This window comes from Chrysochloris asiatica, unplaced genomic scaffold, assembly GCF_000296735.1.
Source record: "Chrysochloris asiatica unplaced genomic scaffold, ChrAsi1.0 scaffold00090, whole genome shotgun sequence".
Taxonomy (NCBI): Eukaryota; Metazoa; Chordata; class Mammalia; order Afrosoricida; family Chrysochloridae; genus Chrysochloris; species Chrysochloris asiatica.
In genome coordinates this window covers 5,201,311-5,216,684 of record NW_006408608.1, presented here as the reverse complement: position 1 = coordinate 5,216,684, position 15,374 = coordinate 5,201,311, and the positions used below count along the sequence as shown (strand labels likewise).

The 15,374-nt window shown below is 42.8% G+C and overlaps 1 protein-coding gene across 1 annotated transcript in view; it reads left to right on the top strand.

Moving 5' to 3' along the window:
• The first annotated feature begins 4,023 nt into the window (after positions 1 to 4,023).
• The window catches only part of DDI2 (DNA-damage inducible 1 homolog 2 (S. cerevisiae)), a 45,038-nt gene continuing 33,687 nt past the window's right edge, over positions 4,024 to 15,374 (top strand). Inside the window, exon 1 of the mRNA XM_006866361.1 lies at positions 4,024 to 4,355. Coding sequence (XP_006866423.1) covers positions 4,218 to 4,355 — 138 coding nt within the window. The 5' untranslated portion in view covers positions 4,024 to 4,217. The remainder of the gene's footprint in view (positions 4,356 to 15,374) is intronic.

Here is a 15,374-nt window from a genome sequence, read left to right as displayed (position 1 = left end):
CCAAGTAAAATAAAATTCTTGTCAACTTCAATCTTTTCTCCGTTTTATCATGATGTTGTTTATTGATCCAGTTGTGAGGATTTCTGTTTTCTTTATGTTGAGGTGTGATCCATACAGAAGGTTATAGTCTTTGATCTTCATCAGTAAGTATTTTAAGTTCTCTTCATTTCCAGAAAGTAAGGTTGTATCATCTGCATGTTGAAGGTTGTTAATAAATCTTCTTCTAATACTGATGTCATGTTCTTCTTCATATATTCCAGTTTCTCGGATTATTTGCTCAGCATACAGAGTGAATAACTATGGGGGAAGGATACAACCCTGACACAGTATCCACATGTTCTATTTGAATGACTGCCTTCTGTTATGTGTACAGGTTCTACATGAGCACAAAGAACCGTTCTGGAATTCCCATTCTTCCCAATGTTATCCACTGTTTGTTATCATCCACACAGTTGAATGCCTTTGTGTAGTTAACAACACACAAGTAAACATCCTTCTGGTATTCTCGGCTTTCAGTTAAGATCTATCTGATGTCAGCAGGGACCTCTTCTGAATCCAGCATGAATGTCTGGCAGCTCTTTGTTGATGCGCAAACAGTTTTTAATTCTCAGCAAAATTTTACTTGCATGAATTAATGATATTGTTCGATAATTTCTGCATTCTATTGGGTCACATTTCTTTAGAATGGACACAAATATGGATCTTTTCCAGTGGAAGTAGCTAATTTAACTTGTTAATGCCTAGGATATCATTCTTTATACAGTTCATTTCATCTTTGACAACTTCCATTGTTCCTGGATTCATACTTCATATATTCCATGTTGCAATTACTAATGGATATTTGCAACTATTTTTTCTCATTTTGAGTTGTGTCACATCAGCAAATAAAGGTCCAAAAAGCTTTACTCCATCCATGTCATTAAATTTGACTTTACTTTGAGAAGGCAACTTTTCCCCAGCTATATTGTGAATGTCTTCTAACCTGAAGGGTTTATGTTTCTGTACTATATCAGATAATGTTCCACTCCTGATGTGGCGCTGTGGGTTAATGTGCCAGACTGCAAAGCCGTTTGAACTATGAGGTCAGTGGTTCAGGCTCACCAGTCGCTCCTTGGGAACCCTACACAGGGTCACTATGGGTTGGAACCGACTCGACGGCACTTAACAACAACAACTATCCATAGGGTTTTCACTGGCCAAAATTTGCTGAAATCGATCGCTAGGTCTGTTGGCTAAGCAATGAATTTTTTTCTCTTAACCCTAAATCACTAGGATAGAAAGGGAATTATTATCTCTGAGCCTCAATTTCTAATTTAGAAAAAATGTTTTAAAACTATACTAGACTAAAATTTCCTTAAGGACCACACCAAGCCTACTGCCATAGAATCTACTGACTCACAGTGACCTTATAGGATAGAGTAGAACCGCTATATAGGGTTTCCAAGGTCGTAAATCTCTATTTACATCAACAGGGAACTGCCAACATTTCAAGCTGGATTCAGAGGAGGAGGTGGAAGAAGGATATCATTACTAATATCAGATGGATCTTGGTTGAAAGCTGAGAATACCAGATAGATGTTTACATGTGCTTTGCTGACTATGCAAACGCTTGTTTGGATTATGACAAACTATGGATAGCATTGTGAAAAATAGGTATTCCAGAACATTTCATTGTACTCATGAGAAACCTGTACATAGATCAAGAGGCAGGGGTTAGAACAGAACAAGGAGGTACTGAAAGCTTTAAAATCAGGAAGGATGTGCACCAGAGTTGTATCCTTCCACCATATTTATTCAATCTGTATGCTGAGTAAATCATTTGGGAACCTGAGTTATATGAGAAAGAATGTAGCATCAGGATTAGAGGAATACTCATTAACAACCTGTGATATGCAAATGATACAACCTTCGATATGCAGATGATACAACCTTACATGCTGGAAGCGAAGAAGACTTAAAAAACTTATTGATGAAGATCAAAGATTACAGCCTTCGGTATGGATTACACCACAATGGAAAGAAAACAAAAATCTTCACAATCCACAACCAGACCAATAAATAACATCACAATAAATAAAGAAAAACTGAAGTTGTTAAAGACTTCATTTTGCTTGGATCCACAATCAACACTCATGAAAGCAATAGTCAATAAATCAAAAGATATATTGCATTAGGCAAATCTGCTGCAAAAGACCTCTTTAAAGTGTTAAAGAGCAAAGATGTCAATTCAAGAAGTAAGGTGTGCCTGACCAAAGCCATGGTATTTTTAATTACCTCATATGTGTGTGGAAACGGAACAATGAATAAAGAAGACCACAGAAGGATCGAAGCATTTGAATTATTATGTTGGGGAAGAATATTGAAAGTACCAGGGACTGCCAAAAGAACAAACAAATCTGTCTTGTAGGATGTGCAGCCAGAATGCTTCTTAGAAGAATGCTGAGACTTCTCTCTTGTACTTTGAACATGTTGTAAGGGACCAGTCCCTGAAGAAGGATATCAAAGTGGAGGGTCAGTTAAAAAAAAAAAAAAGAGGAAGACTCTCAACAAGATGGATTGACACAGTGTCCTCAAACTTAACAATTGTGAGGATGGCACAGTATTGGGCAGTGTTTCCTTCTGTTGTGTATACGATCCCTTGGAACTGACTCCAAGGCATCTAACAACAAATCTTTAGGAAAGCAGACTATCACATCTTTTTCCCATGGAGCCGCTAGTGGATTCCAACTGCTGACATTTTGGTTAGCAGTCCAATGCATACTCCACTGCGCTACCAGGGTTATTTCCTTAAGGACAAGATCCTGTATTTTTATCCATTTTTGTATCCTGCCCCTCCTCTCCTGCCGCATGTTGCTGTTACAAATCCTCCAGTATGGTTCAGGCTGTAAATCTTTATGGGAGCAGAAAGCCTCGTCTTTCTCCAGCAGAGCAGTTGCTGGGCTTAAACTGAAGACCTTGTGGTTAGCAGTCCATTGCTTATCCTACGGAGCCACCAGGGAGCGCTTCAATATTATGTTGTTGTCCAAGTCATAGCAAACCTGATGAAACACTGCCCTGTTGGATGAATAAATGAGGTTGTGGAGTCCTACAACGTTGGTGTTAAGTGCTGTCAAGTTGGTTCTGACTCAAAACGACCCTGTAGAGGGTTTCCGAGGCTTTACGGTCCTTGTGGATCTTTGTGGGAACAGAAATCCTCATCTTTCTCCTGCGGAGCAGCTGGTGGTCTGGAACCACCAACCTTGTGGTGCTTACCAAGCAGAGTCCTGCATGTTGTTGTTAAGTGCCGTGGAGTCAGTTCTGACTCATAGAGACCCTGGATAAGGTTTCCGAGGAGCACCTGGTGGGTTTGAACCGCCGACCCTATGGTTCGCAGTTCAATGCTTATCCTATAAGGCCACACCAACCACACCAAGAGTCCATCAAGTTGGTTCCGACCTATTTTGTTGTTAAGTGCCGTGGAGTTGGTTCCGACTCATAGCGACAGGGTTTCGGAGGAGCGGCAGGCAAGCTTGAACCACGGATCTCACGGGTCAAATAACTTTACAGTCCAGCGCATTAACCCGCAGCGCCATACCAAGAGTCCAGAGTCCTTCATTGTTGTTAAGTGCCCTCGAGTTGCTTCGACCATAGCGACCCTGTACAGGGTTTACAAGGAGCGGCTGGCGAGCTTGAACTACCGATCTTGTGGTTTAAACGACTTTGCAGTCTAGCACATTAACCCACAGTGCCACACCAGGACTCCAGAGTTCTGCATAGACTGGTTATTAAATCGATTTCTCTTTCTGCGCATTCCTTTTCTTCCTCCCCATTTTCTAATCCTTCCTTCTTCCCTCCCCAGGCATCTCCCTTTAACTCTCCTCTTCCAGCCCACCGCCCCTTATCGGCCACGCCCCGCCACTACGTCGCGAAGGCGGAGGGAATGAAGCGGGCTTTACGACAGCTGCGTTGCGGCGGGGCGGGGCGCCGGGAGGCCGGTGCGCTTGGCGGCAGCGGTGGGAGGCAGGCCGGCAGATAGGCAGACGGACTCAGGCGGGTGGCGGCGGCGGTGCTTGCTAGTGAGGGCGGGAGGGAGTGAGTCACTGAGCGTGTGTGAGGGAGGGAAGCAGCCAGCGAGCGGACAAGCTAGCAGCCCGCGCAGTCCGTCCGCAGCACCAGCCAGGCCCCGCCGCCACCGCCCCTTCGCCCCGGGCCGAGCCGAGCTGGGTCGGGCCCGGGCCATGCTGCTCACGGTGTACTGTGTGCGGAGGGACCTCTCCGAGGTGACCTTTTCCCTCCAGGTCGACGCCGACTTCGAGCTGCACAACTTCCGCGCGCTGTGCGAGCTCGAATCCGGCATCCCGGCAGCCGAGAGCCAGGTACGCCGGGCAGCGAGCGGGCCTCCCTCCGGAGCTTTCCCCACCGAGGGGCCTCACGTCCGCCCTTTGCTGCTGATGGAGAACGGGGGAGTGGGAGGTGCAGGGATGGCCCTTCCCTGCCCACCCCCGCATCCGGGTGGGAGCCGGACTCGGTAGCTGCCGCACGTCTCCAGTCTGGGGTACGGTGTGAGGGGAGGGAGCGGAGAAACCGGCCGCAGACGCACCCACTGCGGTGTGAGGGACGCATGGGCTGTTGGGGAGGGCCTCCTCACCTTCTGGTTGTTGCTCCTCCCCGAGTTTGGGGTGTCGTCGTGGACCTGAGAAGCAACCCTGGGTTTGCAGGGGTTCATACACCCTGCTTCCTCAACCAGAAATACCAGTTTGGGTTACTGTGGTAGATGCATGTTCCTTTGCTTCGCTATCTTGGATAGGGTTCCTGCCCAAATATATGGAATTTCTTTGCAAATGCACAGATTTTGTGCTTTAGGCGAGGGGAAAGTTTGAAATATCTACTACCTGCTTTTGAGGTCTTTGGAAATTCTCTTTTCCCTACCACATGTGTTTCTGGTTCGATTCTTTTTCTTTTTTTTTTAATGTACTGGTTCAATTGACCAAAATTCCTCGTTCAGATCACAATTCAGAGTTTGAATTTTAAAGCGATTTACTTTAAAAGCATCTAGTATTTTCATTTTAGTATGATGTGCTTTAATTTGCTCTAGTATTTTCTCTTTAGTATGGTTCGTGGGTTTGTTTCATTTCCCTACCCTGCTGGAAAGTACTTCACCGCCTCATAACATTATAAGTAATTTGTTTTCAAAATAATTCAGGCTTAGTGACAACTTTGTGGCCTTCACACAAAAACACTCCTTAAATCCTGATTTGGTAACTGTGCCTTGGAAGACAGTCTAAATATTTTAGACAATTAACAAAGTCCTTCAAGGCCCCAGAATATAAATCTTGATTTCCGACGGCAATTATGAAATAGTTCCAAAAACCATTGCCCCACTCCAGCATGTTCTGCCTTGTGTTACCGTAAACAGATGTGTCAGTATTTTGTTCAGAAGTGAGTATGATTCCTTGACACTATGCGAACTTTAGAACCTTGGCAAAACGCTGACTACCAAGAAAGAACTTGTTTCAGGGTGCAAAGTGTCATTGAACTACAGTCTGGCAAATGCTACAAAGAAATGGGTAAAAAGGAATTTTTTTGCAACTTCTGTAAAAAGTAAACGCACAAAAACTCATAAACCAGTTTCTGTTGCAGAATCCCTCATGTGGAGAACTTGGAAAGGGCAGTTTAAGTAGGGAGAGAAAATCAACCCTTAAATATTTGAAGGTGGCATTTTCAATTGTTTTCTTCCCATTACCTGTTACATTCACAGGGGGAGAAAAATGAGGCTTTCTGCTCTGGCAGAGGTTTACAGCCTCGGAAAACCTTACATAGGGTTGCTAAGAATCAACCCTGATGGCACACAGCCACAAACTGTGACATTACCCTTGTTTATAATTATCAACTGGTAGGGGAAATAAATTAAAATGTAAATTGATCTTGTTGTTCTTAGGGCTTGGGAAAGGTGGAAAACTGAGATTGTTTCCATTCCTGTACTTTTTTGAGATGGTTGTAAAAAGCATTTGCTTTAAGTAAAGTAAAAGGGTTATCAGATTGACCGACAGATAATTGTATGGTCCAGGCCGGCACTGTAGCGGGGCAATTCTGAGGTTAGGAATACCTTACTAATTGAACAATTTGACCAACTCCAGATACTTTCTTGTTATTATGTCAATGTCTTGGTATTTACTTCCTTCGTAAGCCATATTAGCTTATAGAAACCTGGGTTTCCTCTAGTGTGAAGCCAGTATCGCATACCTATAAACAGCTCTTGTTTTTCAAGTTTGCTCTGCTGGCTCCATTGTAACCTGACAACACAGTATCTATTTTAAGATGTCTGGTGGTCGGTTGTCTTTCACTTGCTTGCCCATCAGGCAGGAACAGGATCCACCCTAGACACTTGAGTCATTTCCTTTCATCAAATCACAATAGTAAACATCATTATAGTTTTTCCCACAAATACCTCATCTTTACCTACTGGAGTCCCTCCCTTTGCTGCTCTTACCTCCCAGGGTTCTCCAACATTACTCATCTTTCCTTCCTCCCACTCACGGGTCTGTCTCCTGGTCTCTGTGCTTCACTTCTCTTATTGACCTTCTCAATTCCCATTCCTTTGCCTGCTATTTCTGGATCCGTTTCTTTAAGGGAATATAACTTTGTACTCTTAGCTGTTCTTTACTGACAACCTGTGTTCAGACCACTGCACTGGTCTGCAAACTTTTTGAGTCACTTATCCCTTAGTAAAATGTTTCTAAATATGGATTTTGAATCACCAGGTTGGTGGTTAGAGTCTACCTGCTACTCCATGGGGTAAATGTGAGGCTTTCTGCCTCTGTACAGATTTACAGCCTCAGAAACCCTATACAGGGCTGCTCAGTCAGGAACTACTTGATGGCACTTAACACACACATATAAGACATGGAATCCTGGTGTGACACTGTAGGGTAAGCACTAGACTGCTAACTGCCAGGTCAGTGGTTCAGACTGACTAACCAGTCCTGGAAAACCCTGTTCAGGGTCAGATCTGACTCAGCAACCGTATACAGGGTTTCTGGGGAGCTTGAACTGCCAACCTTGCTTCAAACCGACCTTGCAGTCCTGCTCATTAACCCGCAGTGCCACACCACACTATATGCATGAATTAGTATATTATGTACATTATGTTGTTGTTAAGTGCAGTTGGGTCAATTCTGACTTACAGTGACCCTGTATAGCATTTTCAGGGAACACCTGGGTGGATTTGAACCAGCAACCTTGTGATTAACAGTCCACAACTGATCCTACAGTGCCACACCAGGACTCCATGTATAAACAAGTACAAAATAGATGAAGTATAAAGGATGAAATAAAGCACATGGAAATGGAAGTTCCACTGTTTTTTAATTTCTTTCCAGAATTTTCCTGCCTGCCTGCCCCATATTGGGGGTCACTGGTTTGGAATTCAGTCTTTCACATCAGCACCAACTGTGCATAAGCATACACTTGGAAAAGGTGATAATTTTTCACAGCTCTAGTCTGATTATAGCAGTTGTAATGCAGTGTAGAGCATGATAACAAATTTAGAATAGAAGCCATCTCTGCTTTTACATGGGATTCAAGCTGGGCATGTTCCATCTCTTAATTCAAGTGTGGGCTTGGAAGCCAAGGCTCTGTTTGATGCAGTCTTGGTTGGGTGAACTTCAAACAATTATCGGAATTTAGCTTCTCTTTAAATTAGTGTCTTTATATTTTTGAGACGTTATAATTTGCTTCTGTGAGCAGCTTGTGGTGAAACTTAGGTGGATTGGGTAAGGACCCTCAAGTGAAAGGCATCTGTAAGTACCAAGTAATAGCAAATCATTTCAGTAGTGCGATCCTGGAAGTGTAGCTCTGTATACAACACGATTTGTGGTTTGTGAAAAACTATTTTAAGCCAATGGAAACTGAAATTTTCTGTTGTAGCCAGTTTGGGCATACTTATTTTCACAGGTAATTTTTGTGTATTTTTTTTCCTCCTGATGGTGGTATTGAGTTGGCTGTGACTCATAGCACCCATATGTGTATGAGAATGAAACTGATGTATATCAGAACGAAAATGCCTGGTCCTAGGCTATCTGCAGTATCATCCGGATGTTGAAGTCCATTGTTCGGCTACTGTGGGAATCCAGCTCATTCAGGGTTCTGCTGTTTTCCTGTGACTCTACCAACTGTGTGTCCTTTTCCAGCAGTTAGTTTTACCTGGTAAATACTGCATATTCATCATAGAAAACTTGAAACCTATGGGAACATAAAAGAATAATAGCTTACTGTCTCACAGTAGAGGTCATGGTAGTTTACTCTATAGTGTACGTTTTTAAAAGCTCCCCCCACCCTTTATATAGTTAATGTCGCTTTTAGACATAATGGGGCCTAAACTGTATAAACAATTTCATTTCTTACTTTCTCTGCCAACACGAAATTGTTAGCACTTTCGTATCATAAGTTGTTAGGTGCCATTGAGTCGATCCTAACTCGTAGTGGTTCTGTCTGTCTGTTTATAACAAGATGAAACATTACCTGGTCCTGTGCCATCCTCACAATTGTTGCTTTGTTTGACCCCATTGTTGGAGCTGTTGTGTTCATCCAACTCTTAAGGGTCTCCCTCTTTCACTGACTCTCCATTTTACCAAGCATGATATCCATAGTCCGTATCTCCTGAGAACAGGTGTAAAGTACAGGAGAAATCTCACCAGCCTCACCTAAGAAGCACCTGACTGCACTTCTTGCAATACAGGTTGTACATTCTTTTGATATACCTTGATATATTCAGTATTTTTTGTCAACACTGTAATGCCAGTATCAATTCTTTGTTAGATGCTGTCAGGTCTGTTCCAACTCATAGCAACCCTGTATAGGGAGTTTCTTAGGGTCAGCTGATGGGTTTGAACCACCAGCCTTGCAGTTAGCAGTCCAGTGTTTATCCTGCAGTACCCCACCAGGCCCCATATTTAATGATTTTTCCATTGTTGGGCATTGAAGATGGGGAAGATTTGAAGCTGTCATGATTATCATTGCTGTGGATAGCCCTGTGCTTAAAGCTTTGTCCCTGTTTCTGGCAGTTTTTTCAGGATAAATCTTACATATGGATTGTTGTTGTTAGTTGCCATTGAGTTGGTACCCACTCATAGTGACCTGTGCACAACAGAACAAAACACTGCCCGGTCCTGGACCAACTTCACAATTGTTACTATGCCTGAGCTCAGTGCTGCTGCCACTGTGCTGGTCCATCTCGCTGGGGGTTTTCCTTTTATCTCCAACCTTCCACCTTACCAAACATGATACCCTTCTTCAGGGACTGGTCCCTCCTGACAATATGTCCAAAGTATGAGAGACGAAGTCTGGCCATACTGGCTTCCAAAGAGCACTCTGGCTGTACTTCTTCTAACACGGATCTATTCTTTTGGCAGCCCATGGCACTTTCCGTATTCTCCTCCAATACCATAACTCAAATGTATGATCAGTTTTTCATATATATATATGAATTACCAGGTTGAAAATGTCGAATGGTGTGGTATTCTGACATCAGACCTCTTCATTGATGTTTTTAAGTGCCATCAAGTCGGTTCTGACCCATAGCGACCCTGTATAGGGTTTCCAAGGAGTGGTGGGTTTGAACTGCCGACCTTGTAGTTCATATTGGCTTTGTGGTCTATCAAGATTATCCTGCAGTGCGCACAACACCAGGACTTCACAGTAGGGTGGAGAAGATGAAGACAAACATCACTCCAAAGCAGATTCCTTTGAGGCAGAAGTTAAGGTATTTCCACTCTCCAACCTTTTCACATTAGCCGTTCCTCCCAGGCGCTCACTTCTTCACTGTTGGGTTCAATAATTTGTTAGCACAGTTCTCACAATTAAGAAGGGGTTCATTAAAGAAGTAACAAGTTAACAATTCAGGATCAGGAACAAGTTGGGATGTAGTTCTTCAGTCAGGACAGTTTCTCAGCTGTGCTCACAGCCTCACCTATCTCTGGCCCTCAACCTTTCAGCCTGGCCTCTGCCCTACTCGGACAAGTGTTCAACGCTCTTTAGCTCCACCGATCAGTGTCTGAAGGGACCCCACTCCACTAGTAAGCCTCCTGCCCAAAAGCACTCTGCTCTCTCGCTCTGTGGATTGGAACATCCACTGCTATGTGGGCCAGGAAGTTTACTCTGCCATCTGTGGCCATTTCTCTGCTGTTGCTGCTGCTGCTTGCTATCTCCAGTGATACAGCCTCTGTCTCCTGGGTTGAGGACATTATCAGGATGAGTAGCTTAGATCTGAAGGACACACACGCTACTCTTGGCTGTTCTTTCTTGGTAGGAGTGAGGTCCCCTCTCTGCACTGGGATTGGCTCTCTTTTAAAGCCTAGTGGGATAGCAGAACTGACCAGTCCCCTCATTAGAATTCCATATTCATAATTTTCATGGTTTTACTCCCACAGGGGTTTCAAGGCCATGTACTTGATTTGCATTATTAGCAAGCTTTCCAATCCACAGCGTGGTGGGCCACAAGCACACCTTATTTTAATAGTCTGACCCAGTCATTTATTAAGAGTTAAAAGACGACAGCAGAAAAGTCCATAAGAGTTATTCACTGTACTGGAAACAAACTTTCTGAAAGCATTTTTGGTAAATATTGCAAAACTGCTTCCCACAAGGTTTGTAAAAGTCAGCCTATGTCATGGAATAGTATATGTAGAGCTCTTGGCCGTATCGTGTGCACTCAATGAATGGTAGATGTGCACAGCCACCCCAACTCCTAGTGTGGCACTATAGGATCAACACTGGTCTGCAAACCACAAGGTTGGTAGTTCAAACCCACCAGCTGCACCTCAGAAACCCTATACAGAGTTTCTGTGAGTCAGAACTGACTTGACCACACATAACAACAACAACAGCAATTCACAGCCCTCCTGGGTGTGGTTGTAAAGGTTTTTTGTAGCCAATGTATGACCCTTACTACTAAATGCATTGTCAAGATTTCTGTTCTTTGAAGATTCCAATCCAGAGACCAGAATACATTTGACATGGTAGTTAAAGGTTTGGGGGTTTTATTAATTAGTCTCTTTTAAAATGTTGATTAAGAATAGAATGTTCATTCTCTAGGGTGCCTCCTTTGAGGCAGTTGTGCCAGTTCTGCAGATTGACTTTCAGCTGTACAAACTACTTTTTTAAGTCCTGGTGTGGCGCTGTAGGATAAGCACTGGATTGCTAACCACAAGGTTTGGCGGTTCAAACCCACCAGCTATTCCTTCGAAACCCTAAACAGAGTCGCTATGAGTTGGAACTACCTCTGTGGCAATTAACAACAATAAAAACATAGTGGCAAAACTTGAATAGCATTGGAGGCCTTGATTTGGGTCACATGAACAGTGGAAAGTATCACGTCTGTGTCTGGAATGCTGTCTCTAAAACTTGCTTTGTTTTGACTGAAGAGATATGAAGCCATTTGTCTAATAAGATGTTCATGTTTAGTTGGAAAATCTTCACACAGTTTTAGTCTGGGACTTATGCTGTCAAATAGTTGTCTTTCATAGATTCAAAGCCTAATAAAAAGAAATCACTTTTTTGTGGTGGTATAATTTCAACCAAGCTTTCATTTGTCTCAGTGGTATCCTTGGATTAAAATGGAGTACACCTGCTTGCTTTATCCTTATGAAGAATGTTTGCTCCACATTCTCCAGTATTTCTAGGACAATGAGGCAAATCGCAGTAGTCCACATTTTAGATACATGCTTAACTTGTTGATTAATTGGATCTCACATTAGATTACACTGCCGTCCTTTCTGTTTAGATTGTTTAATGAAATACTATAACTAGTGATGGAGTAATAGTATGGCATCTGTAAGATGGGAGTCCAAAGAATAGGTAGTGTTTCTTTTCATATCCAGGATTGGAGGATGTTTGAGGAATCAACATCACTTAATGGGGATAGATGGCTTAATAGCTCTCACTGAAAGTTCTTCACCTAATCTAACAGGACACTTTGGGTTAGGGTTGGGAGGTTATATATGGTATTTGTAAAGAATGTGGGTGTTTACAGTCAAGCAAATATGGTTGCAATCCCAGCTGTCTTCTTAATAGATATGTGACCTTGGGTCAGTAAACTTCCAGTGTTTCAGTTCCCTGTTCATAAATGGGGGTAAGTAATTGTGAGACTTCAGTAAAGGTGTGAGGATTAAGAACCTAGTTTGATGCTGACTCTTAATAGAAGCTTACTTAACAGTGGCTGCTATTTTGATTTCGCTTCCCTGGAGCATTTTCTACATAGAGTTCAGTGGTCTTGTGGAAAGGAGCACTCTAGTCCCCTAGCTTTGGGTCCTCATTGTAAATAAGTGGAATGACATTATCTTTTTTGAAATTTTTGTGTGTGAATCCAGTGAAGATTTACAGACAAGATCATCAGTTTTACCTTCAACAAATCAAACACTTTGTTTCATCTCAATGATTGTAGTTCTTTGCATGTAGCAACAGTTAGCCAATTCCTCAATGTGTTTCCTACTTCCATTATACCCTGCTTCCTATCCCTTCTCAACTTTGCCCTTAAGTAAATGTTGCCCCTTTTGATCTTAAATGGTTGACCATTCCATGGTGAACATAGCTTACTAGTGTTGTTATCCCCCCTGTATACCTGTCTACCACTTGACTGAAATTGGGCCCCAAAAATGAGTTCTGTTCCAGACAGAACTCATAGTCTCTTTCTGACCAGTCAGCCAGGTCTTTTTTTTTTTTAACTGTGAATTTTGTTCCATATTTTTCCTTCTCTATCCAGGACCTTCTCATGTCCCTTTCAGAGGAGTTGGTAGTGGTAGCCAGGCCCCAGCTAGTTGTGGTCTCAGGGTGAACTGACATTCTCCTGTAAGTACAGATAGACTCTGTCACTGCCCTGTATCTCTAAACATACTGAGAGTTGGGTTTCTGAACTGGGGAGATTAGGAAGGCTTGAAGTACTGGTGGCATCATTATGGTGGCTTCACACTGTTGATGCCACCTGCTAAGAGCCTGTCTGCAAGGTGTTTCCTTTGGCATACTTCTTCTTTCTTGCTGCTCACCTCAACCTGTGACACTTGCCACTCAGATTTATCTTGTTGTTGTTGTTGTTGTTTTACCCCCAGGCAATCATAGCGACCCTGTGTACGGTTGATAATTGTGTAGTTTTACTGAGATGTGATTAAATAAGGGAGTGTGAGTGGGATGGTGAGTTTTAGTGTTTTAACTGTGTAAGTTGAAGGTTTGTTGTTAAGTGCCATTGAGTTGGTTTTGACTAATAATGACCCTTTATAGGGTTTCTGGGGCTGTAAATCTTTTTGCAGCAGCAGAAAATCTCATCTTTCTCCCTCAGAGTGGCTAGTTGGCTCAAACCACGGACCTTGTGGTTTCCATTCCAGTGCTTATCCTGTGGAGCCACTGAACTCCCAGGTTAAGGGTGAGAAGTAATGTTTGAGTCCTGGTATAGCGCTGTAGGATAAACACTCGACTGCAAGGTTGGTTTGAACCATAAGGTCAGCGGTTCAAATGCTCCAGCTGCTCCTCTGAAACCCTATAAGGGTCACTGTGGGTCAGAACCAACTCGACAGCACTTAACAACAACAGTCTTTATGAAAGACACTCACATGCTTCTCCTAGAGAGTGGCTGATAGGGCTGAGCCACCAACCTTTCCATTGGCAACTGAGAGCTTCAACCATGGTGACACCTGGACTCCCCAGTTATATTTAGAACTTGTAAAATATAATTGGACCCATCAGCTCTGCAAATAAATTTTTTGTTCTTATTCCGTAAGGATTTGATTTTGGAGGCAACTACATACAGATCCCTGTTCTAATCCTTATTTTAGCACAAAGTCTAAATCCCTTGTTTTTCAGTTTACGTGCTGTATTTTCAGTTCTGTGCCAGACACTCGCTATGAGATCTGTGAGGACCCACGGGGAAACATTTCAGTAAGATGGTAGTTGTTGGGTGCCATCAAGCGGGTTCCAACTCCAACTGATAGTGACTCTGTGCACAAGCAGACAGCACGCTGCCTGGTCCTGCATCATTCTCACACTTGTCCTGTTCCTGTTTCAGTCAATTGCTGCTCCCACTGTGCAGTCGATCTCGTGGGGGGGGGTCATCCTCCTTTTTGCTAACTCGCCTTTTTATCAAACGTGACGTGCTCCAAGGGCTGGTCCCTGTATGTGTAACACGTCTAAAGTATGAGAAACAAAGTCTTGCCATCCTGGCTTCTAAGGCGCATTCTGGATATACTTCTTCCAACACAGATTTGCATGTTTTTTAGCAGCCCATGGTGTTTTCAGTATTCTTCAACACTGTAATTCAAATACATCGATTCTTCAATGGTTTCCTTTATTCACGGTTGGACTTTCATATGCATATGAGATTATTGAAAATACCAAAGTGACATCCCTTTAAAGAGATCTTTTGCAGCAAAAGAACTGGAAGGGACAACTATCATGATTCTCTAGTCCCAGTAATGTTTGTGTGACACATGGGAAATGCAAGGCCTGAACCAGCTGAATGGCAGGTCCCATGCCCATGAGTTATGGACAGAACCAGCATAGAACTCAAGTTCCTTAGTTGTTAGCATGTGATCCAGTATTTTGTATACCTAAAAGCAAAGAAGAAAGCCTTTTAGGCATGAGGTTTATTCTGAGCTACTCTGAGGATACAGGGCAGGTTATATTCCCTGATAGTCAGTTACAGTATGTCTGAGGTGTTTCTTTTCTTTCCACAGTTCTGTGTTTTATTGGCTTTTATGCTGTCCTTAAAGTACTTTTATTAGTAGTACATCCTTGATCCTTTTAGCATCTGTAGTTAATTGTTCTTTTCTGAAAAAATTCCCACTTTTATCTTCCACTCATAAGAATGATGAAACTTTGGGGATGGTAGAAACTTTGGGGATGGTAGAAAAGAAGAAGAATGGCAGTGTACAAGATCTTTTAAAAGTGTGCACATTGTATACTAGTATTGTAGTCAGCACGCCCAGAATAAATCATTCCCATTCCCTCCCTGCTCCCAGTTAAGTCTAAAATTGTATTCACTCTTTGCATAGGTTCAATCATCCTTTAATTCAGCAAATACAAGGAGCTTCAAAAAGTTTGTGGCTAAAAGTGGAATTAAAAGATAATAGAAAAAAAAAAGATAATAGAAGCCTTCTACAAACTTTTTGTTTGTTTTATAGTGAATTATGTGATAGTTTACATGGGAGAACATTAGTTTTACATTCATTCTATCGTATATAGTTTCATTGCCATGGGCCATGGTTACAGTCCCCTCCATGCTTCATCAACCAAAGGGTATGCAAGCAATCCCCACACCCCCCACCCCCGTCATCAACACACAACCCCTCTCCCTCTCCCTCTCTGGAGCTCAAATTTCCAACCGCTCCAGCTCTCCATGTCATCGTCTCTGC